Raw genomic sequence first — 25,873 nt, 5'->3', positions numbered from 1 at the left:
CGAAAAGAGAGAAAACTAAGTAGTTCCTTCTTAAAATTTAATCACTTCAGTAAGATTAAACATGGTCAGTAATATCTTACATGAAATTAAAAAGCTAATAATAGATTTAAACAAATAATTATGTTGGCAGATATTCCATTAAAGTAGAGAGTTTAATCATAAACTGGACAGTTTAAATAAAGAATTAAATGGTCGTGCAGAAAACTTGAGAAATGATTGGAAGATCTTATTGCAGAGTTGAGAATAATTTAAAACTTACATTAAGAGATCTTGGTTTAAAATAACATATGTTTGAAAGACGAGGCACAGAGCAGGGGAACATGGGGTACAGTGAAACATGGGGCGCAGTAAAACAAAACAGTTTTCCCACAACATTTTTGAATCTGACTAGTGGCACTATTATTGAGTAAAATGTCAGTTAACTACATGCTACTGATTTAGTTTCAAAATGACTGCCATTAAGTAGAGCCATGTTGGGTCAGAGTGTTTTTTCCTGATAGATAGTAAATTTTGCACATTTTCTGATAATCTGTATTGCATAATTTTACTGGTGTTTATAGAGTACTGTGTTATATATTTGAAAACAACATTGTCTGCAGTACAGACACAGGTAAGTAACATTAATGTTAATCAATTAATTTTTAAGTCAAAACATGGTGTTGGTTATTCGGGTATGTGGGGCACATTGAAACATGAATCATTGAGGCACAGTGAAACATTTCAGTCTGCACCCATATGATTTAAAAATACATTATTATTGTCAAACTAAGATTTCTTAAAAGTAATTTTACCACATTAAAGTATATTTATGTCCTTACTGTGACCTTTGATGCTAAAAATGTCTTATTTGTTTATTTAGATACAAAAAATGTGTCATAATTACAAAAGAACTACAAACATTGGTTCATCTTCTGAAGATTCGATGAAAGAAGCTGTCAAATTCATCCAGAGCAGAATGAGTATTCATGCAGCTGCTGTAATGAAAGGTGTGAAGTATCCAACTCTTTTTCACATGTGTACTTAAGTCAGAAATCTACGATGATGAACAGGTAGAACTGAAGTGTAGACTCAATTATGAAGTAGAAAAGAGATTTCTGTTGAATGGGAGAGGATATATGGAGAGTACATTCTACAATGTTCAGAAATCTTCTATGGTCTTTCAACTGAACAGTGTGGAAGTTAACCTATGAAATGGCGGTTGCTCTTGAAAGTCACCACCCTTCAAATTGTGATGAGTAGAAGACAGTGAGTGCTGAATGGTTTAGAGGATTTTTGACAAAGAATTCAAAATTAAGTATTCACACACCAGAGGGATGTAGCCTGTCTAAGGCCACTTCATTTAACAAATCAAATTGTGAGACATTTTTCAGTAATCCAGTCACTTTATAAAGGTTTCCCTGAGCTTGCAACTGGATTCAGAGTATTTAATCCAGATGAAACTTGCACCAGTATGGTACAGACACCTCAAAAAGTAGTTGCAGAAAAAGGTGTAAAACAAGTTAGTAAGAGCATGAGTGCAGAAAAAGGAACATCTGTGACAATGTGTTGCATTGTTTCTGTTAATGGCAACACAATTCCATCTGTCATTATTTTCCTTAGGGTTTACTTCAAACCTTTTATGACTGACCATGCCCCTCTTGAACTCTAGGGCTAGCGAACAGTTCTGGCTGATTGACAGCTGAGCTCTTCATACAGGTGGTGAAGCACTTTATTAAACATTCTACAATTTCAAAAGGGGAACCAACTTTCATTCTCTGTGATAACCAAGAAAGTCATTTATCAAAGTGTTAGAAGTAGCAAAGAACAATGGAGTCACAGTTCATATGTTTCCACCAATAAGTTGCAACCTCTAAATATTGGTATTTTTAAGTTGTTTAAGACATTTTATAATTCTGCTGTTGACAATTGGCTTATGGAACATTCTGGTCAAACATTCTCAATTTATAATGCGAGCTGTGTAAATGTAGCTCGTCAGAAAGGAAATGACACCAACCACCAGGATAACACCAGTTCACATATCAGCAATTTTAATTTTTCATAGAAATGTTTTCACAGGAGCAGACTTCTTGGGTAGTTATGTTACTGACTGTTCTTTTGAAGCTTTGGTGAACAGGAGTTATTCTTGATGGAAAATGAACTCTAACAGGAGGCTTCATGTGCAAATGAACCCACCTCATCTAAGGAAAATTCACAAGTGATCAAATATTCTCCTGAAAATGTCAATGCTTACCATAAGGCTGATGAAAGGAAAAACAAAAGATGTGGCTGCAGGAAGGGGAAAAGTATCGTTTACTACCAGCACACCAGAAATGAAAGCATGACAAGATAACTTAATGCAAAAAAAGGAACTGCAAGTGAAGAGGTCACTTTTTGCAAATAGAAAACAGCATGATTCAGATTCTAGCAATGACAACACTGATGCAATTATCCTAGATGATTCTGACAATGATGAAGAAATGCATGAAGAACTAATAACATCATTAAAGCCAGATGAGTTTGAGGATCTGTTTTGGTGCAATTATGTTTTGGTGCAATTTGAAACCTCCAGCAGGAAGAAATTTTACATTAGTGTTGTAACCAAAGAAAAAGACTCTGAAGTAAGCCTTTTTAGGACCAGCAAACAAAAGGAGACTTCATTTCAAAAACCACAGGTTGAAGACATAACATAGTGCACCACACCCAAATAAAACTGCTTCTCCCAAAACCTATTCAGTGTGGACAACAAAAAGATTCAAGAGCTCCTTATCATTTGGAATTGACTTTTCTTCTACAAGTATGGTATAAATTTCAATTAATGTTTTTGCAAATTTATTGAAGTGTTGTATTTATTTGGTAGCTGTGGACATTCTTATTCTAGTATTGTGAAACATTCAAGTTTTTATATATAGAGCCTAAGTAGCCTACACAATTTAAGGGTTAAGAGTGTAGTTAAGAGTATAATATTTTTAAATAATAATGTCCAATAATTATTATAGTTATGTGTTTTTGGTTTAAAAAAAAGAGATAAATGATACAAGTTGAAATGTTACAAATGTTTGTTATCACTGTGCCCATCACTTCTTTCAGTGTACCCCACACAAGGGGCATAGTGAAACAAATGTAAATGTTAAATTTCAAATTATAATTACAGTTACTAGGAAAAATTTCTCAGCTGTATAAGTTTTGTTCTGCAATGTGCAAACAAGTATCTATTCATCCTATGTATTACAATGTCAATGAAATAAATAAAAGTGAATTTACAGCTACATTTGGATTAACTGTTTCACTCTGTCCCATGTTCCACTAACATCAAAGTGGACGTGAGTGGAGCAAAAATCCTGAAACACACTAATTTTGGAGAAGTATTCAAAATGTTTACTGATGCATCAGATATTGGATTGGGCTGTAAAATCTTTCAGGAAGGGCTAAATGATGAAGAAAAACATTACAATGCTGTATTTGCCAGTAGATGCCTTAATAAACATGAACATAATTATATAATCACTGAAAATGAAGCATTGGCTGTAATATGAAACTTTAAACTTCCAGAACCTTTTAGAAGGGCATGAAACAATTATATAAATGTATCATCAAACATTTGTCATTTTTAATGACAAGTAGGCTACTACTTCATAGATTAATGTGATGGTTCTTGTTCCTACAACAGTTCAATTTTGAAATTTGATATGTTAAAAATTCATCAAATGTAATACTGGGTGCTTTACCTCAACTTCTAATAGGACTATCTGGTGAAGAAAGGTTATAAGTAGAATTGCAAGTTTACTTTCCCAGTACAAGAGGGCACAAAAAATGGTAAAGGTACTAGCAAATAATGTCATGTATCTGCAAGTAGAGGATCCAAAATTTAAATTAATTATTCAGAAAATTCAAGAAATGTCAGGAAAACTGAAAGATTTAGATAAACATAAACTCTTAGAACAATGTGTCTTACTGTAATAGAACTACAAGTATCCAACATCGGCATATTTTTGTACAAGATGAAACTGTGTAAGACCTTCATTGTGTACATACATGACGGATACGGTCACTTTGGAATTAGAAAACATACACAGCATATGCACAAATTCTACTATCTTAAAAACCTGGGAATAAAGGTAAGGAGCATCATCTGTGCCTTTCTGTTATGCCAAAAAGTTAAAATCATGTTGCCATTTCCAAATATAAAGATGTATCCCATAATGCCAACAATGTATGTTTCACATTAAGACCACGAGATAAGGTAAGAGAATTAGGGCTCTTATGGAGGCATTATAATGTTTCTTCCTCTTGGACTTCTTCTCATGAGCCGGTTAAATCAGTTTCAAGAAAAGGTAGCTAATAATTAGAGCAGTATATAACTGTGAACTCAATTTTGATCTACTTTTATCACTGACATCTAAAGAATACAATCATCTTTCCTAATTAATATTAATATACTTTTTCATATGAGTTGCAGATTGCTCAGTAGAGTATACTGAACTTTTTCTGAAACACTTCTCATGAGAACAAAGAAAAGTTAACACATAATTATTTGAGATGTTACAGAGTCATGCTATACATCTCTTTGGCATGCACGTCAGGCACAAGAGTGACCAGTTAATACTAAATGGGTGACTTAGATTCAAAATGGCTCACATACTTCAATCAGACATGACACTCATATACCGTTAAAAAAATATATCCCTTTGAAATATAATTAAAACTCAAATAACAGTATATTAAAGCCACGCATTTCCCATGTTTGCACTAGAAGCAGGATTATGAATGTAAATGTGAACAATTCTGTGATGTTACACCACACAGGCATCTGTTTTTCTGTCACTTTATCTGTGAGTGGGAAAGAAAAGGAGATGACTAGTAATGGCACAGAGTAACCTCCAAAAGGCACCATGCAGTGGTTTGCGGAGTATGTATGTAAATGTAGATGTAGATACATTGCTACTCACCACATACAGGACCAGCTGAATTGAAGATATGCATAATGGAAAAATATGTAAATAATAATATTAAACCTTTGGACAAAATTCTTTTTAAGAAATAAAAGAAACAGACGCATCTACACGAGCACAGCTTCCCCCCCTTCTCTCTCTCTCTCTCTCTCTCTCTCTCTCTCTCTCTCTCACACACACACACACACACACACACACACACACACACACACACACACACACATATGCACTGCAGGGATTCGAGAATTTCTGTGTAAATTTTAGAACAACTCAGCCTTCTACCGTATCGGTCTCAAACACATGGTATTCTGGATATGAGTGTGGGATGGTAGAATCCTACCTACTGCACCTCACACATTTGTGTGTGCAGGTTTAAAATCAGTAGCAGGAAGAAAGTAGACACGGCAGTCAGATGGACCAGCAAGTACCTGTCGGGCAATCCATGGATGTTTTAGTAAGATTGTAAGGAAGAACCATGGAGTTTATATGCAGCTCTGTGCTTATTGTGTCATTTAATATTGTTATTAAAACAAGAACAGTTGAAAAAGTACTCTTGCAGACTCTTGACGCAATCTTGTTAGAGGCAAGACTCCTTTTATGATTCATGTTAAGAAAGGTCATAGTATCCAAGCCAACTTTCTTTTAATTGTGTACTTAGTTTGTTTCTAACATCTGACTATACAAAAGACTTGCAGGAAGTTACATATTCATGTGGAAAGTGAAATTTTTATTGTGTATGGACGTCAAATACATCGTCAGTTGATGAAAAGTAAAGTTTGTATGTCTGCTTATTTCATAAGTAGAAAGAGTCTAAAAATCCCTGTACCTAGCGTTATTCAATGGAGAAGAAGTCAATAGGGTTTCCAGCAGTTTGTATGTCTGCTTATTTCATAGAAAGAGTCTAAAAATTATTGTACCTAGTGTTATTTGACAGAGGCAGAAGTCAAGAGGGTTTCCAGCAGCTGGCTACTCAGTACAGAAGAGTGGCTGCAAATTCCAAGTAAGTCACCTCATAAAGAAGTCGAAGGTGGTTTGGGGGAATAAGCCGATATAACCCAGAACCACACTTACACTTTAAGTTGTCAGAGTGTTTGAACACACCCACGATGTCACTGACTGATGGAACAGAAATTCGACTGAACCTAATGTGAGAAACAATTTCTTGGGTTGTATGGTGGGGTTAAGGGGGGGGGTCATGGATGGGGCAGAAGAATGACAGCAGGGTAGGGGTGAAAGGAGATGCTGTCTTGCCTGTGGGATCATGCAGGGGTGTGATGGGGACAGGATAGTGCCGATAGGTGCAGTGTCAAGAAGCTGCACTGGATCAGGGGTGAGGCATTGAGGAGGGAGAAAAGGTGGGAGAAATGAGACAAGTGGAGAAGAGCAGTAAGTCTAGTAGGAGAGTTGATGGAACAGAAGATGTGTGTAGAGCTGGAGTGGTAGCAGGGAATGGGATAGTTGGATAGATGAGAGAGACTAGCAAATGGTTAATAGAACAAAGGATATTTTGTAGGGAGAGTTCCCATCTATGCAGATCAGAAAAGCTCTTGTTGGTAGGAAGAACCCAGATGCCACAGGCTGTGAAGCAATCATTTAAGTGAGGCACATCATGTTGGGCAATGAATTCAGCAAGTGGGGGATCCAGCTGTTTCTTGGACACATTTCGGTAGAGGCCCAACATATGAACAGACAGCTTGTTAATTATTATACTCACATTGGAAGTGGTACAATGGTTGCAGCCTAGTCTGTAGATCGTGTAGCTGCTTTCACAGGATGGAGTATGAGATGCAAGCAACAGGACTGGAGTAGGTGGGAGTGGAAGAATGTGTTGTTGTTGTTGCGGTCTTCAGTCCTGAGACTGGTTTGATGCAGCTCTCCATGCTACTCTATCCTGTGCAAGCTTCTTCATCTCCCAGTAACTACTGCAAACTACATCCTTCTGAATCTGCTTAGTGTATTCATCTCTTGGTCTCCCTCTATGATTTTTACCCTCCACGCTGCCCTCCAATACTAAATTGGCCATCCCTTGATGCCTCACAACATGTCCCTTCTTCTAGTCAAGTTGTGCCATAAATTTCTCTTCTCCCCAATCCTATTCAATACTTCCTCATTAGTTATGTGATCTACCCATCTAATCTTCAGCATTCTTCTGTAGCACCACATTTCAAAAGCTTCTATTCTCTTCTTGTCCAAACTATTTATCGTCCATGTTTCACTTCCATACATGGCTACACTCCATACAAGTACTTTCAGAAAAGACTTCCTGACACTTAAATCTATACTCGATGTTAACAAATTTCTCATCTTCAGAAACACTTTCCTTGCCATTGCCAGTCTAAATTTTATATCCTCTCTACTTCGACCATCATCAGTTATTTTGCCCCCCAAATAACAAAACTCCTTTACTACTTTAAGTGTCTCATTTCCTAATCTAATTCCCTCAGCATCACCCGACTTAATTTGACTACAATCCATTATCCTCATTTTGCTTTTGTTGATGTTCATCTTATATCCTCCTTTCCAGGCACTATCCATTCCGTTCAACTTCCAATTCCTTTGCTGTCTCTGACAGAATTACAATGTCATCGGCGAACCTCTACGTTTTTATTTATTCCCCATGGATTTTAATACCTACTCTGAATTTTTCTTTTGTTTCCTTTACTGCTTGCTCAATATACAGATTGAATAACATCGGGGAGAGGCTACAACCCTGTCTCACCCCCGTCCCAACCACTGCTTCCCTTTCATGTCCCTTGACTCTTATAACTGCCATCTTGTTTCTGTACAAATTGTAAATAGCCTTTCGCTCCATGTATTTTACCCCTGCCACCTTCAGAATTTGAAAGAGAGTATTCCAGTCATCATAGTCAAAAGCTTTCTGTAAGTCTACAAATGCTAGGAACGTAGGTTTGCCTTTCCTAGATGTAGCTTCTAAGATAAGTTGTAGGGTCAGTATTGCCTCACGTGTTCCAATATTTCTACGGAATCCAAACTGATCTTCCCCAAGGTCGGCTTCTACTAGTTTTTCCATTCACCTGTAAAGAATTCGCGTTAGTACTTTGCAGCCGTGACTTACTAAACTGATAGTTCGGTAATTTTCACATCTGTCAACAGCTGCTTTCTTTGGGATTGGAATTATTATATTCTTCTGGAAGTCTGAGTGTATTTCACCTACCTCATGTATCTTGCTCACCAGATGGTAAGAATTTTGTCACGTCTGGCTCTCCCAAAGCTGTCAGTAGTTCTAATGGAATGTTGTCTACTCCCGGGGCCTTGTTTTGACTCAGGTCTTTCAGTGTTCTGTCAAACTCTTCACGCAGTATCATATCTCCCATTTCATCTTCATCTACATCCTCTTCCATTTCCATAATATTGTCCTCAAGTACATCGCCTTTGTATAGACCCTCTATATACTCTTTCCATCTTTCTGCTTTCCCTTCTTTGCTTAGAACTGGGTTTCCATCTGACTCCTGATATTCATATAAGTGGTTCTCTTTTCTCCAAAGGTCTCTTTAATTTTCCTGTAGGCAGTATCTATCTTACCCCTAGTGAGATAAGCCTCTACATACTTACATTTGTATTCTAGCCATCCCTGCTTAGCCATTTTGCACTTCCTGTCGATCTCATTTTTGAGACGTTTGTATTCCTTTTTGCCTGCTTCATTTACTGCATTTTTATATTTTCTCCTTTCATCAATTAAGTTCAATATTTTTTCTGTTACCCTTGGATTTCCACTAGCCCTCATCTTTTTACTTACTTGATCCTCTGCTGACTTCACTATTTCATCCCTCAAAGCTACCCATTCTTCTTCTACTGTTTTTGTTTCCCCCATTCCTGTCAATTGTTCCCTTATGCTCTCCCTGAAACTCTGTACAACTTCTGGTTCTTTCAGTTTATCCAAGTCCCATCTCCTTAAATTCCCACCTTTTTGCAGTTTCTTCAGTTTTAATCTACAGTTCATAACCAATAGATTGTGGTCAGAGTCCACACCTGCCCCTGGAAATGTCTTACAATTTAAAACCTGGTTCCTAAATCTCCATCTTACCATTATATAATATATTGAAACCTGTCAGTATCTACAGACTTCTTCCATGTATACAACCTTCTTTTATGATTCTTGAACCAAGTGTTAGCTATGATTAAGTTGTGCTCTGTGCAAAATTCTACCAGGCGGCTTCCTCTTTCATTTCTTCCCCCCAATCCATATTCACTTTCTACAGTTCCCTTTTCTTATGACCGAATTCCAGTCAGCCATGATTATTAAATTTTCATCTCCCTTCACTATCTGAATAATTTCTTTTATTTCATCATACATTTCTTCAATTTCTTCGTCATCTGCTGAGCTAGTTGGCATATAAACTTGTACTACTGTGTAGGCATGGGCTTCGTGCATATCTTGGCCACAATAATGCGTTCACTACGCTGTTTGCAGTAGCTTACCCGTACTCCACTTTTTTGTTCAATATTAAACCTACTCCTGAATTACCCCTATTTGATTTTGTATTTATAACCCTGTATTCGCCTGACAAAAAGTCTTGTTCCTCCTGCCACCAAACTTCACTAATTCCCACTATATCTAACTTTAACCTATCTATTTCCCTTTTTAAATTTTCTAACCTACCTGCCTGATTAATGGATCTGACATTTCACGCTCCTATCAGTCGAACGCCAGTTTTCTTTCTCCTGACAATGACGTCCTCCTGAGTATTCCCCGCCCCGAGATCTGAATGGGGGACTATTTTACCTCCGGAATATTTTACCCAAGAGGACTCCATCATCATTTAACCATACAGTAAAGCTGCATGCCCTCAGGAAAAATTATGGCTGTAGTTTCCCCTTGCTTTCAGCCGTTCCCAGTACCAGCGCAGCAAGGCCGTTTTGGTTAGTGTTACAAGGCCAGACCAGTCAATCATCCTGACTATTGCCCCTGCAACTACTGAAAAGGCTGCTGCCCCTCTTCAGGAACCACATGTTTGCCTGGCCTCTCAACAGATACCCCTCCATTGTGGTTGCACCTACAGTATGGCTATCTGTGTCGCTGAGGCACGCAAGCCTCCCCAACAACGGTAAGGTCCATGGTTCATGGGTGGGGATGTATAGAACATGTTTTGCATCTAGGTCTATTGCAGGATATGAACCATGATGCAAGGGGTTGGGAGCAGGGGTGGATAGGGATGGACAAGTACTGTGCAGCTTCAGTGGACATTGGAGTACCACTGTGGGAGAGATTGGAAGGATATTCTCATTTCATGGCATGACAAGAGATAGTTGCAACTCTTGTCAGTTGCTCCAGTCCTGGGTGGCGGTGAGACAAGGCATGGGAGATTTGTTTCTGGACTCAGTTGTGACAACAATTTCAGTCTGTCAAGGCCTCAATGAGACCCTTGGCATATTTAGATAGTAACAGCTCGGCACTACAGATACAATAACCACAGGTGACTAGTATGGAAGGAACTTCTTGGCAAGGAACGGATGACAGCTTTCAAAGTGGAGATATTGTTGGTGGATGGTAGGTCTGACATGGGCAGAGGTATTAATGAAGCCATCTTTTAGGTAGAAATCAACTTCAAGGAAGGGGTCGACAAGGAACAGTCAAACTGAGTGGGGGAGAAGGTATTGGGGTTCTGGAGGAATGTGGATAAGCTGATAAGGGGTTGTGGAATGGACCTAAGGGTTTGTGGAGGGATCCTGATGCATTAATGAAATGTGACCCACGTGGCAGAGGCTATAGGCGATCATATCTGAGAGCTGGCAGAGTGGCTCTGTAAGGCAGTGCCTGTGGTTCATAATCACAATGACGCAGCCTTTGTTGGCTGGTTAAGATTAGAGGTTGGAATCAGTTTTTAGGTGACTGATAGCAGTTCTTTCTGCAAATGTTAAGGTAGTTCCCACGCTGAGGGATTTGAGGAATGATGGTGAGGCAAATTTTGAGGTTAAGAAATTCTGAAAAGTTAACAGGGGGTGATGTGGGGGCAGTGATGGTAATCAGAGTTGGATGGAGGAGTGAACTGACTCAGGTCTTTGGAGGCATCACCTAGAGACAGACCTGTAGTACAGCAATGGGCAGACACATGGCACCACCTTATGGCAATGGGCCAACAAGAAGGACCCTTCCTAACCACCCTGAATCTCAAACCCATAACCTGGTTCAGATTCATTGATGACGTCTTCATGATTTGAACCAAGGGTGGGGACACATACACATTTCTCCAGAGCCCCTCTCATTCGCTACAGCTGGTACTCCTCAACACAACAAGTCAGCTTCCTAGAACTTGATCTCCACTTCAAGGATGGTTACATCATTACATCATCCGCATTAAACCTGCCTATGACTAACTACTAATTTCAACAGCCATCACCCATTCCATACAGTCTATCCATCTGTGTTCATTGCACCTGTAGTGATGAGCTGTCTGTCTCCAAATATGCCAAGGGTCTCCCTGAGGCCTTCACAGATTGGAATTACCACCCCAACTTTGTCCAGAAACAGACCTTCATTTCTTGTCTCTCAAGTCACACACCACCTTCCACATATCCATTGTCCAATCACAAAGGAGCACGCCTTTTGTAACTCAGTACCGTCCAGGGCTGAACCAGGGTTTTGCCTACCACTAGTCATGCCCTGAAATAAGGAATATCTTACTGACTATCCTCACCCCCCCCCCTCCCCATCCCCTCTCACATCAGTATTCTGCTGCCCACCAAACCTATGCAATATCCTTGTCCTTCAATATTCCACTCCCACTCCCAACCCTCTGCCTCACAACTCATATCCCTGCAATAGACCTAGATGCAAAACCTATCCTATACATCCTCGCACCGTCACCTACTCAGTTCTGTCACAGGCATCTCATACTACATCGAAGGCTGAGCTACCTGTGGAAGCAACCACGTGATCTACAAACTAAGCTGCAACCCCTATAACACTTTCTACATAGGCCTGACTAACAAACTGTCTGTCTGTACAAATACCCGTTGGTAACTGGGCCAAGAAACAGCTAGACCACCCAGTTGCTGAACATGCTGCTGAATGTGATGTGCTTAACTTTAGTGGATGCTTCACAGCCTGCACTATCTGGATTATTAACACCAACACTAGCTTTTCTGAATTTTGCAGGTGAGAACTGTTCCTACAACATATCCTTCATCCCATAATGCCCCTGGCCTCAACCTTTACTAGTCCCTGTCCCCCATCCACCTATCTTCTTTCTCCCACTCCAGCACCACATACACCCTCTATCCCGCTAACAATCCTATTTGAATTTTCCTGTTCTGTACTTCTCTCCTCTACTCTCCCCATCTCTTTACCCTCCACACTTCCCCCCCCCCCCCCCCCCCTCACTCTAGCACAGCCAGCTGACACTGCACCTAGTAGCTGAATCCCATTCCCACCATGTCTCTGCATGCTCCCATAGGCAGCAGAGACTCTTCCTCAGCCGTGCCCTGCTGTTTCCTCACTCTCCACCCAATACTACATCCCAGCCATACCAATGGATACCAGTTCACATCTGATACAGACACATTTGTATTCTAGTGCCCAGACATGGTGGCTATGTCTGTGTAAGTTGTGCTTGTGTGATTGTGTGTGAAAGCTTATTATTTTAGCCATCTTTTTTTTATTGTTGCTGTCTGAAACTCCATGCTTCCTCTATGTGGTAAGTAGCAAACCATCCTTTCCATATTGTTGTTAGTAACATTATGAGTAGACTCACGTTTTAAGGATCTTAGGACAACTTATGCTCTTGACTAGACGTGGTCACAGTATAAAGTATCTTCTTGAGCAGATAAGGGGGGTTCTCCAGCAGTTTTGTACACGGAGAGGGGGGGGGGGAATCTCACATAAGTAATTTATTGAGTCTGAAAGTACCCAGAACTGCTCAAGAAACAGAGTTCTCTGTTGAATGTAATACGTAATTTTACTGCGCTGTTTAATCCTTGGGGCAGCCAAACTGTTGTTACTCAAAAGAATAAGGTGTGACTCAACAAGTTCCTGAGAGAATACCCAATGTATTATCCAAAACAAATAACACAAATCTTATTGAACAATATCTACACTAGAACTTTCCTATACTGCCACAGCCCAGAATGTTTAAACCTACAACTAGCATTGCAATGGACCACAACGGACTTTATGTTATGTTGTTGAAAAGCAAATGGACAGCATTTTTGTTCCTATCAGGTGGCCAATGACATAAAATACTAATGAAAATATATATTTTAGCTCATTCCCACAGACAGTGCAACATACATGGTTCGAAGGTTATTGGACTGATGGGAAGATGTACTTCCAATTCAGGCTAGTATATGGAGAGATATCTGTGCAGATGCTTTTCATAGGAAGATGACACAGTATGAGCATTACTGAATGATTGTTCTATTCACTATAGCATTTTATAACTGTTAAGGAATAAACTAGACATTTATCTGTCACAGTTGTTAGAAAAATTAATTTGATGTTATAGTTGCTAAAGTAGTAGTAGTAGTAGTAGTAGCAGTTGTTGTTGTTGTTGTTGTTGTCTTGATGCAGCTCTCCATGATGCTCTATTCTGAGCAATTCTCTTCATCTCCAAGTAACTACTGCAACCTTCATCCCAATTTTTAACCCCCACACTTCCCTCCACTAATAAATTGGTGATCCCTTGATGCCTGAGAATGTGTTCTATCAATGTGTCCCTTCTTTTAGTCAGGTTGTAATACAAATTTCTCTTTTCCCCAGTTCTATTCAGTACCCCCTCATTAGTTATGTGACCAAGCCATATAATTGTTAACACTCTTCTGTAGCACCACAAACTGTTTACCATCCATTTTTCACTTCTATACATAGCTACACTCCGTACAAATACACTACTGGCCATTAAAATTGCTACACCACGAAGATGACGTGCTACAGACATGAAATTTAACTGACAGGAAGAAGATGCTGTGATATGCAAATGATTAGCTTTTCAGAGCATTCACACAAGGTTCACCCACCGATTCCATATTCTGCTAACAGTCATAGGATCTCGACCAATGCGAGCAGCAATGTCATGATACGATAAACCGCAATCGCGACAGGCTACAATCCCACCTTTATCAAAGTCGGAAACATGATGGTATGCATTTCTACTCATTACACGAGGCATCACAACAACAATTCACCAGGCAACGCCGGTCAACTGCTGTTTGTATATGTGAAATCGGTTGGAAACTTTCCTCATGTCAGCATGTTGTAGGTGTCGCCACCGGTGATTGTTCTATTCGCTGTAGCATTTTAGAATTGATCAGGAATCAACTAGAAGTTTATGTGTTACAGTTGCTAGAAAAATTAATTTGATGTTATAGTTGCTAAAGTAGTAGTAGTAGTAGTAGTAGTAGTAGCAGTAGTAGTAGTTGTTGTTGTTGTGGTCTTGACGCAGCTCTCCATGATACTCTATCCTGAGCAATTCTCTTCTTCTCCAAGTACCTACTGCAACCTATGTCCCTGCATATGCCACCAAAGGATGCCAAATTTTTATTACCTCACTGTCCGCAATTGTGATTGGTCTGGACATCTTTTTAAGCCACTGCACGCAGATCTCCGACTCAAATTATCGTCAGATGACTCTCAGATTATGCGAAGCATATGGATAAGAATGCAGTAAGGCTTCATGAACATAGTTCCACACCAGTCAGACCTTACACATGTAGCATAATGTCAATGAGGACTTTAAAAACCTAGCACAACACTACTACTCTGACAGCTAGTGAAAATTGTAAACCAGTACTTGTGGAGGCTGAGTGCTCTGGGATACAAAGTTATGTATGCTTTATTCTGAATATCTGAATATATTGTAAATAAATACATTTATATTTTAATCATTCTAGAGTGTTTTATGTGTTCTAGAGTGTTCACCAATTAGTTACACCAAAGGACATGACGGACATTTCAGGCAAAGAGTTGGCAATATGTGACTACTTGGGATTCAGGGAAGAAGATTCAGCATCTCTGCACACTGAACTAATCAAGAGTTCTTTCAGTGTCAGCAGATATAACTAAAATTTCCTTTTCTATAAAGAGCCAGGTGAGGAAAGTGACTAAATCACTTCACTTTTGCATTATTATTATATCATTCCTAATTTTTTTATCTACTCAAAAAGTGATTTAAATTTCGTAGGCAATGGCAACTTCAGGAGACCAAATGCTCACTGCACTTATTCAGTTTCAGAGTAAACAAAGCAACAATTGGTTAGTGAGCGTAAGCAAATTTGTGAAAGCACAAGTTCAGTAAGCAATACTGACTGAAGCACATAATTCTGGCTGTCAGGTGTAGTCTCCTCCCTTCCACATCATCGCCTGCACTCATACTTTGCAATGACTTGGTGCAATTTTTGGGGGGATGAACATGGGCTGCACACATCACATCACGTGCCACTCATATGTCTCCAAAATAACAGCCACTGCAAACTGCTACTATAGATGGCTTGCCAGTCATCACTAGGTGGCACTACACATGCCACTGGAGGACAGAAAATTTGCATCACCTACTACCTGCAATTGTGATTGGTCTGTGCATCTTTCTATACCGCTGTACTCAAAGCTTTGCCTCAGATTATCTTCAGGTTATCACAAGACTACTCCCACATCATGTCGAGTACATGGATGACAGTGCAATGAAATCTTACCACACTACAAGACAACAGCGGGATCTTACAAACCTAGCACAAAGATAGTGAGAACTTTACAAACCAACCACAATGCTATTGGTGCTGCAACTACAGTACTAATGAATATTGTAAACAGTACTCGTGGAACAGAGAGAGAGAGAGAGAGAGAGAGAGAGAGAGAGAGAGAGGGCGGGAGAGGGAGGGAGGCAGGGAGGGAAAGGGGGGGGGGGGCTGCAGAGACACTGCTGGACACGAGGGCATGTATGCTTTATACTGAATATATTGATATTCTGTAAATAAATACATTTATTTTTTAATCATTCTGTAGTGTATGATATTTTCTAGAGTGTTCATCCACCTCACTGCACTAAAGGACACAAGCATTACTTTTTGTCACAACAGCATCAAGTACAAGCACTTTTAGTGGTGTGCTTATTTTGATTTAAAACTATTGGAGAAAGACATATTAGAGAAAGACATATTCAGCACAGTAAGACCAAGAAACACTTAAATCTAGTTGATATCATGAACTCATAATTCTATTGAGATAGTGTAAATACCTTTATATTAAGTTTTACAATTAACTGCAGTCTTTCTTGTTGAATCACCATCTCATTGAGTATGTAAATGCAGACACACATCTTTCTGTTCTCCAGGTTCTATCCATCATTCAAAAAGGGTGGTGAGAGCTATTTATTATTTGAAATTCATCATGTTTCATACTGCATTTAAATTATAACTATAAGAAGAAAATGAAGTTTATTGTATTTTCCTTATCACTGTGTATGCTGAAGCATGGCTTGTGGTCCTTCTAAAGTCAAGGCACTGTTGTTTGATTATAGTATTCTTTCAAAACTTTATAAACATCAGTCCTCTGATTGCAATATCCTTCATACTGCTCTATAAATACTGAAAAAATATTTATGTTGCCTGTCTCCTGTTCTGTTGCATTAGCCTCGTGTGATTCTAACTAGTCTTCTGAGTAAAAAATGAGAATAATCAGTCAATTGAATCATGACACAAAGCATCAAATGAAAATATTAAGAGGATAAGCAGAAATCACAAATGTTACCATTAATTGGATTGAAAAATTTGTTTCAAATAAAATAATAATATCTTCATATCATATCTGATTTCAGTATAAATTCCTTGTGATAGATTCTTCATAGTGGTATGAAAATGAAGAGTTCAATAATGCTCTCAACTCAATTATCGAACTGAAAGCTTTAAACTATCTGGTCAAGAGAGATGTCATATTCTTGGAGTACTCCAAAAATTATTTTCAAAAAAATGGGATACAAAAGCAGAGTGTGATTCAGATTGTATCTGAGTATCGCCTATGTACCCATAACATAAAAAGAGACTATCTCAACAAATAGAAACTTTTAAAAGGAAACAATGTTCTTGTCATACTGCTTCACAAATGCTGTACCTAGTAGCTCTGTAGATTGTGTTATTAAAGTTAATACATTAAGTTGAAGTTGAAAGTAATAAAGTTACTGGGTAATCAGCTAATTCTTAACAATGTTTTTAATATGAAAAATGAATAAGAATTTTATGCTAAATATAGAGCTGAGGGGGCATGCTTTCCCTATTTCATATTGAGCCTAAATTACACAAAATTTATTTTCTTGTGAAAAGGAAACAAACTGCGAGTAGCACAAAGTAAAGATCAAACATGAAAAAGAGACTCATTATCATCATCATTGTATGACATTGTATATACTGATCAGCCAGAACATTATGAAAACAAACCTGCTATCAATATAAACCTGTTCAGATGATAGCAGCATCACCTGGCAAGGAAAGACTGCTAGTCAGACATACACATGGTGCATGCAGTATAAGTGAGCATGCTGTCCATGTGCAGAATGGGGAAGGTGTGTAATTTATCTTAATTTGACTGAGGGCAGATTATGATACAACAGGTGCTTGCATGAGCATTTCTGAAACTGCATGACTTATCAGGTGTTTGAGGAGGGTTGTGACGAGCGTCTTCAACATGTGGCAAAACCACATTAAAACATCATGGGGGTGGGGGGCCACCCCTCATTACAGATGTCAGATGTCATAGGCTGGCCAGACTGGTAAAACAGGACAGGTAGCGAACTGTGATGGAACTAACAACAGACTTTAATGCTGAACAGAGTACAAATGTGTCTGAACACACAGTGCACCAAACGCTCCTAACAATGGGCATGTAGACAAACCATACATGTGCAATGTTAATACCATGACATTGGCAACTACAACTGAAATAGGCATGTGACCATTGGAACCAGGCACTAGCACAGTGGCGGAGCATTGCATGGGCTGATGAATCATATCACATTGATGGGAAGGTGTGAATCTGTTGACATCCAGGGGAACAGCTCCTTGACACCTGTAGACAAGTGGGTGGCAGCTCCATTATGCTCTGGGGAACATTCATGTGGGCATCCATAGGTCCAGTGGAGCTCGTGAAAGACACCATGACAGCCAAGTAGTATCATACACCAGTTGAAGACCACATAACAATCATGTTTCCCAATAGTAATGGCAGTTTTCAGTAAGATAAAGTGCCATGTCACAAGGCCAGGAATGTGATGGAGTGGTTCAAGGAACACAGTGGCAAATTCTAATTCATGTGCTAGCCCCCAACTCATCAGATCTCAACCAGATCGAACGCATTTGGGATGTCATGATACACGGCATCAGAGCTGTTGGATCACCTCCTTGGAATTTATGGGAATTAGGTGATTTGCATGTGCAGATGTGATGACAACTCCCTCCAGTAACCTACTAAGGCCTCACTGCTTCCATGCTTTGACACATCATCACCACTGTTATCAGTAAAAAAGGTGGATATGCCAGCTATTAAGTAGACCAGTGTACAAACTTGGTACCTTGCGAAAGGTCTTGTCAATCTCATCAAATTTTCGTGCTTCTTCTGGGAGCTGAGTACGAATGTCACCACCAACAAATATCCCTTCCAAGTATAACCATTTTCTCTGCACTAGGAACCATTCATCCATAACATCACTAACTGTGCTTAAATCCTTTTCCCACTTTTGCACAGTTGGTAGGAATGGTCCAACAAATCTGCAACAAACAAATTCAATAATTTTCAAAGACATCCAAGACAAATTTATCAACATGTATTAATGACCACAATATTGTTTCCCAAATGAACAATTGTAAACTTTTTTTTTAATCTATTCATATAGAAGTTCATATTAGAAATCAGCTGGACAAAGTAAGTGTCTCAGATCCACTAGGTATTCATATTAATATTTATTCTCAACAACTGATCATGTACATTATATGAGTTTTGATAACTGCACTTATGAATGTATACAATAATAAGATTTTACCTTAATATTACATATTAGATTTAGATTAAAAATTAAATGTTAGTTTTAGAATACCATAATATTATAGAATTCTTACCTCATAAACACAGCTTTTGACTAAAAGGTTTTGTAACTACCTCTCACTGCCAGAGGTAGTCTATTATACAGTGTTATGCCAGTACATTTAAAACTATTTTGGCACTTAATTAGTATATTCTAAATCAATATTATTTCTGTTTCTTGTTTCATAACTGTGGCTAGAACTTTTGTAAGTTAGTGTATCTGCCTGCTTTTTCTTTGAAAGGAGAGGCACTTTAACATAGAAGGAAAATATAGTTAGTACTTTTAGTTCTCTGCAATGTGACCAGCAGGACTCACTAGAATGCTTATAATTATTCTCAGTGTATTTTCTTCCTCCCCTGCCCCTCCTGAGATAAACACTGTTTTCACACAAGAAGAACTGTGGCCATGAAATTTTCCATAAGTTAACTTATGGAAATATTTCGTGGGCACACAAGAGTGGAAGAAAGCATTACACAGGGTGTATATACAGACAAGGAAAAAAAATTCCAGGATTTTTCCCAGATCTCCCAGTTAAAAATACATTTTCTACTGGGTGAAAATACACTTATTCCATGTTAAATGACAGTATTCATTCCGTTGGAACAGTAAAACTTATCAATCCTTTGAATGGATACGGTTTTATACAGCAGCGTAGAATTTCTTGGCACTTTAGAAAACGAAACTCTGGAGAGAAAAACATGTTTTGGAAAGAACTTTGATCTGCAGCAACATGTACGCTGCAAACTTTCATATTACGAAAGTATAAATTCTAATTCCACCAACAGGAAAAGTTAATGGTTTAAGTTAATATATATAGTGTTGCTACAAGAAAAGCAAAGCTTTTGCATATAATATTTGTCTCGAAGATTAATAAGCTACAAGAGAAGCTAAGCTTTGACATATAATATTGATCTGTTTAGCGCATGTTACACTTTAAGATACATCACACAAATACGCCAGAAAAATTTTTACTACCAACATAAATCTCTGGCTGACCATTGTGACCGAACGGTTCTAGGTTCAATCCGGAACCACGCTGCTGCTACGGTCGCAGGTTAGAGTCCTGCCTCGGGCATGGATGTGTGTTCTGTCCTTATGTTAGTTAGGTTTAAGGATTTATAAGTCTAGGGAACTGATGACCTCAGATGTTAAGTCCCATAGTGCTCAGAGCCATTTGAACATAAATCTCTCATCTTGTGGGCTCGAAATTCTTCTAAATGGCTCATCACCAAAGAGTTGATTTTTAAATGAGAGTAAATGCTCTGTGACCTAAGAAATTCATTGTACACTCTCACACATAGTTAGTTCATCTTGTATAAAAGGAAATTTACTTTGAAAATAACAGTTTTTGAACCACAATTCGCAATATCTTCCCGCGACCTGTTAGATTCATTTCAGCAGTTGCCAGAGAGTGCCAGATAAGAGGTGTCACTGTGCTTGTGCAGCTACTGTGACGCAGGAAGCCCATATGTTCGTACATGTAAAACATTAAAAGATCTTGCTTACATTATGTCATAAAAGAAACAAAACATCAGAGGATACTCCAAGAGCGTTGGATTTAGGAACCATTCTAAAATCCATAGATCACCTTAAAGTGCACATTAGTATGTCCTGGTTCCCAATGACATAGGACTCGATCTGATATTATGCTTTTAGGTGTGGTTTTTGGGATGTAAATTTTCTTGGAGTACCAGTACTGTATTATCTCATGTTTGGTTCTTTACTATGACATAATGCCATATGTGCTAGAAAATGAAAACATGCACTTGAAATGCAGCGAACAGTGAAACTAGCCAACAGTGTGGAATTAAACACTTTATTTCAAATAAATTTACTGCCTCAGCAGGAAAGCTTAATAAAAGCCAAATTTCTTTAGCAAACCGACAAAAATAACTTTATTGTTCTGCAAGGTGATTAATGCTTGACTGTCAGAAAGGTGGAAATAAAATAAAATCTGAAACTAGTAACATATTTTAACCTTCCATAATTATGTGAATGTATTTTAATTCACTTGATAGCTTCCAGCCACAGAAATCCGTCTTGTTTTCATTTGACGTGAGAGCAGTAAATGAAGAGGAAACAGAAAAATCACTAAATGTAAACACGGGTCACGTGGAGACTACCCACTTCCCCACCCTAACTCAGACTACTCTGCGTATCAGAATGCCAAAAGATAAAAAAAGAAAAGAAAGACTTTCCAAAGTTCATTTTGTAGGCACATCTTTCTGAAGAGTCTGATACATAAAATATGTATCTTCGAGGAAATGCAAGACATGCTATTTGGTCTTAAGTGTGCCGAAGTGCAGTGCCATGCCTCTTCAAGCAACATTCTTATACCGTATGTCACTGTATTTCGCTCTGTAGAACTCAAACATGTATATTTTGCAATGGATGCCATTTAACTATTTCAGGACAGTGGAAATTAAAATGTCTTGTAGTGACTCTCCTGCTCCCAGTTGGCCGTTTTGACATCCTGCCCCTCTAAAAAATAAAAAAAATTAAAAAATCACAATTAATACTCGATGAGATTAGTTTTGGTTAAAAACATGAGCTCTTCAGTAAATCTGGACTCTTTATTGCCTATCAGCTAATAGCCTGCTCTTCTGTGTGACATAAAATTAAATATAGGGCATCTAAAACCAGTAAAGATAAGAGACAGGCAAGACAGTACACATTTCTTCAATACTTAGGTACTAGCGATTTTTCTCTCTGATCTTGCTACCACTTTACATTATGTGCTTTCCTTTCTGCAAAAGAGCTATTACCTCATAAAAGCTCGTCAAACTTTTTGCTACGTGAAAAATCGAAATGTCGTCGTCTAATACTGAAAAAGCTGTTCACATAAATAGTACCCAAAACTGGTATGGTTTCTCGATCCGATTACGTCTATTTTGTCACCATGTGCTGGTTACAACAAAACAGGCCTTTCTAATATTGCAGCAATTGTAACACACACCAAATAAGTGAGACTGTTTTGGGAATAATGATCATTTTTATAGTGCAATATAATTCATGAAGTACCTATATGAAATACCTATTTGGCCTAATACAATCAAAAGCTTTATGTTAGGAAATAGTTCCACATGTCATTCATATGCTCCAGTTTCTCATGCACGAGACCGAAGATAGTAGAACAAAATGTTTGAATAAATTTGTTGTAATGAAGCATTGCATTCCTAAAGCCTTTGGCACATTTTGCTGTTGACAGACAGTTGTATGCACACTTTGTTATTTTATATGGTGCATTTCGTTTGCAGTTTAAGTTTTATTTTCGTTTTTTTTCTCTCATTCATGTTTTAATGCTGCAGTATTATTCTGCAGTAGTGGGATACAGGAGTCAAAATTACAAAAATTTAACTGAAAACTACAACAATGAAAAATGTCCAGAATTCTAAAAAATTTCTTGGTTTTTCCCAGTTTTCTCCCGGATGAAAAAATTCCCGGGTTTTTCCCGGATCTCCCAGGTCGTATACACCCTGTTATATGAAAACAAAAGCTGTTCCATACTACCACAGGGCTTTCATTTGGATAATAAGTAAATCAGTTGTGATAGTTCAATGCACAACTGCTCCATGTGTGCATCTCATTTAAGTTGTGGGTCCAAATGAAATCCTGATAGCTTCACAGATTCTCACCCATTTACCTTTTCATTCAGTTTATGGAGAAAGAAGTACATAGTTTAAATTTTGCTTTTATTTAGTATTAGCGTATTATGTGTAGCCACTGTGCAAACATATTGACCATAATCATTGTTCCATTTTCATTTTATTTACATTGGGATCATTTATTGTAAAGATTATATCAGCAGTATATGGTATTGCAGTATATGATGATGGTCGAAGTAGAGAGGATATAAAATGTAGACTGGCTATGGCAAGGAAAGCGTTTCTGAAGAAGAGAAATTTGTTAACATCGAGTATAGATTTAAGTGTCAGGAAGTCATTTCTGAAAGTATTTGTGTGGAGTATAGCCATGTATGGAAGTGAAACATGGACGGTAAATAGTCTGGACAAGAAGAGAATAGAAGCTTTCGAAATGTGGTGCTACAGAAGAATGCTGAAGATTAGATGGGTAGATCACATAACTAATGAGGAAGTATTGAATAGGATTGGGGAGAAGAGAAGTTTGTGGCACAACTTGACCAAAAGAAGGGATCGGTTGGTAGGACATGTTCTGAGGCATCAAGGGATCACCAACTTAGTATTGGAGGGCAGCGTGGAGGGTAAAAACCGTAGGGGGAGACCAAGAGATGAATACACTAAGCAGCTTTGGAAGGATGTAGGCTGCAGTAGGTACTGGGAGATGAAGAAGCTTGCACAGGATAGAGTAGCATGGAGAGCTGCATCAAACCAGTCTCAGGACTGAAGACCACAACAACAACAACATATGGTATTGCCTTGTAGAACAAAGAACTAGGCAGATCATTCACATACATTAGAAGAAGAAAAGAGCTCAGGACAGAACCTTGTTGCACTCCTGTAGTAAAAGATAGGGCATTTGACCTATAATTATTTACCATGGTAACTTGTTTTTGATATAACAGATACAATTAGTTAATGATAGTTCATTGTCCTTGACACCATATAGTTCAAATTTAGATATTAGGATATCATGTCATGTTGTTGTTGTCGCTACGGTCTTCAGTCCAGAGACTGGTGGACCCTTCCCACCAACACCAGCTTTTCTGAATTGTGCAGGTGGGAACTTTCCCTGCAATACAGCCTATGTTCCCGTAACCCTCCTGGCCTCAACCTTCATTAGTCACTGTCCTCACCCATCCAGCCGCTTCCCTATTCCCACTCCAGAACTACACAGCCGACATTCCACTATTTGACCCCCCTCCCTCCCCCCTCCCCACCTCTCACCGGCCAACCATCTAATCTGGAGGATTCCTCTAGATGGCTCTTGAATAGGTTGGCACAGGATTCCTCCTTCCAAAAAATCCAGAATTCTAAACCCCTCGCCTCGTTCAAATTCATTGATGACATCTTTGCTATCTGGATTGAAGGTGAGGACAGCCTATCCACATTCCTCCAGGACCTCAATAAATTCTCTCCCACTTGCTTCACCTGGTCCTGCTCAACCTAACAAGCAACCTTCTTAGATGTTGACCTCCATCTCAAAGATGGATACATCAATACCACTGTCCATATCAAACATACTAACCACCAGCAACACCTCCACTTCAACTGCCACCACCCATTCCATACTAAGAAATCCCTTCCATACAGCCTAGCCACCCACTGTCATCACATCAGCTGTGACGAGCAGTCCCTCTCAAAATATACTGACGGTCTTCACTGAAGCCTTCACTGACTGTAATTATCCTCCCAATCTTGTACAAAAACAAATCTCCCGTGCCTTATGTTTCCAGTCTCCCACCACATCCTAAGGTCCCACCATCCAGCAACAGAGGAGCATTCCCCTCATAAATCAGTACCACCCTGGACAGGAGCAACTGAATTATATTCTCCACCAGGGTTTTGATTACCTCTCGCCTTGCCCTGAAATGACAAATGTCATGTCCACTATTCTTCCCACCCCTCCCACATGGTATTCCGCTGTCCTCCGAACCTACACAATATACTCATCCTCCTTACACAACCCCTGCTCATAATCCCTTACCTCATCGCTCATTCCCCTGTAATAGACCTAGATGCAAAACCTGTCCCATACATCCTCCAACCACCACCTACTCCAATCCAGTCACTAACATCACGTATCCCACCAAAGGCAGGGCTACCTGTGAAATCAGTCATGTGGTCTATAAGCTAAGCTGCAACCACTGTGCTGCATTCTATGTAGGCATGACAACCAACAAGCTGTCTGCCCACATGAACAGCCACTAACAAACTGTGGCCAAAAAATAAGTGGACCACCCTGTTGCTGAACATGCTGCCAAACATGATATCCTTCCAGAATGAGATTTTCACTCTGCAGCGGAGTGTGCGCTGATATGAAACTTCCTGGCAGATTAAAACTGTGTGCCCGACCGAGACTCGAACTCGGGACCTTTGCCTTTCGCGGGCAAGTGCTCTACCAACTGAGCTACCGAAGCACGACTCACGCCCGGTACTCACAGCTTTACTTCTGCCAGTACCTCGTCTCCTACCTTCCAAACTTTACAGAAGCTCTCCTGCGAACCTTGCAGAACTAGCACTCCTGAAAGAAGAACCACAACACCCCAATTCAGTAGTTAACCTTTCCTCCAAACCTCTCTCCCAGTCCGAAACCTCTGTCCTATCCAAAGGCCTCACCTTCAGCCCCACTCCCAGATTCAACCAAACAGCCCTCGTCAAAGATTTACTGTCCTACACTCGTACTCTCTGCTGGAAGTATCACTTTGCCACGAAGAAAAATGATCCTAATCCTACCCCTAATGATCCAACTCCCCAAGACACTATCCAAATTGAACCCTGCCTGGAACAGTTCCGTCCTCCGTCACAGCGGGACCCACCTCCTCTTCCTCAAAATCACCCTCTCCAAACCTTCCAGGAATTTCTGACTTCCAGCCTTGCCTCTCAATCCTTCTTAAAAAACCTTAATCCTACTCCCAACATCACCACTGCTGAAGCCCAGGCTATCCGTGATCTGAAGGCTGACCGGTCCATCGTCATTCTTCCGGCAGACAAGGGTTCCACGACCGTGGTACTTGATCGTCGGGAGTATGTGGCTGAGGGACTGCGTCAGCTTTCAGACAACACCACATACAAAGTTTGCTAAGGTAATCCCATTCCTGATGTCCAGGCAGAGCTTCAAGGAATCCTCAGAACCTTAGGCCCCCTACAAAACCTTTCACCTGACTCCATCAATCTCCTGACCCAACCGACACCCCGCACCCCTACCTTCTACCTTCTTCCTAAAATTCACAAACCTAATCATCCCGGCCGCCCCATTGTAGCTGGTTACCAAGCCCCCACAGAA

At 39.4% G+C, this 25,873-nt stretch overlaps 1 protein-coding gene across 1 annotated transcript in view; it reads right to left on the bottom strand.

The window, feature by feature from the left end:
• LOC126088335 (dynein axonemal heavy chain 10) overlaps nt 1-25,873 on the bottom strand; it is a 1,153,099-nt gene that overhangs the window by 960,280 nt on the left and 166,946 nt on the right. Inside the window, exon 10 of the mRNA XM_049906469.1 lies at nt 18,440-18,635. Within this exon, the coding sequence (XP_049762426.1) occupies nt 18,440-18,635 (196 nt within the window). The remainder of the gene's footprint in view (nt 1-18,439; nt 18,636-25,873) is intronic.

This window comes from Schistocerca cancellata, chromosome 6, assembly GCF_023864275.1.
Source record: "Schistocerca cancellata isolate TAMUIC-IGC-003103 chromosome 6, iqSchCanc2.1, whole genome shotgun sequence".
Classification (NCBI taxonomy): Eukaryota; Metazoa; Arthropoda; class Insecta; order Orthoptera; family Acrididae; genus Schistocerca; species Schistocerca cancellata.
The sequence above is the reverse complement of the archived record's forward strand: the minus strand, read 5'-3'. Positions and strand labels throughout refer to the sequence as shown.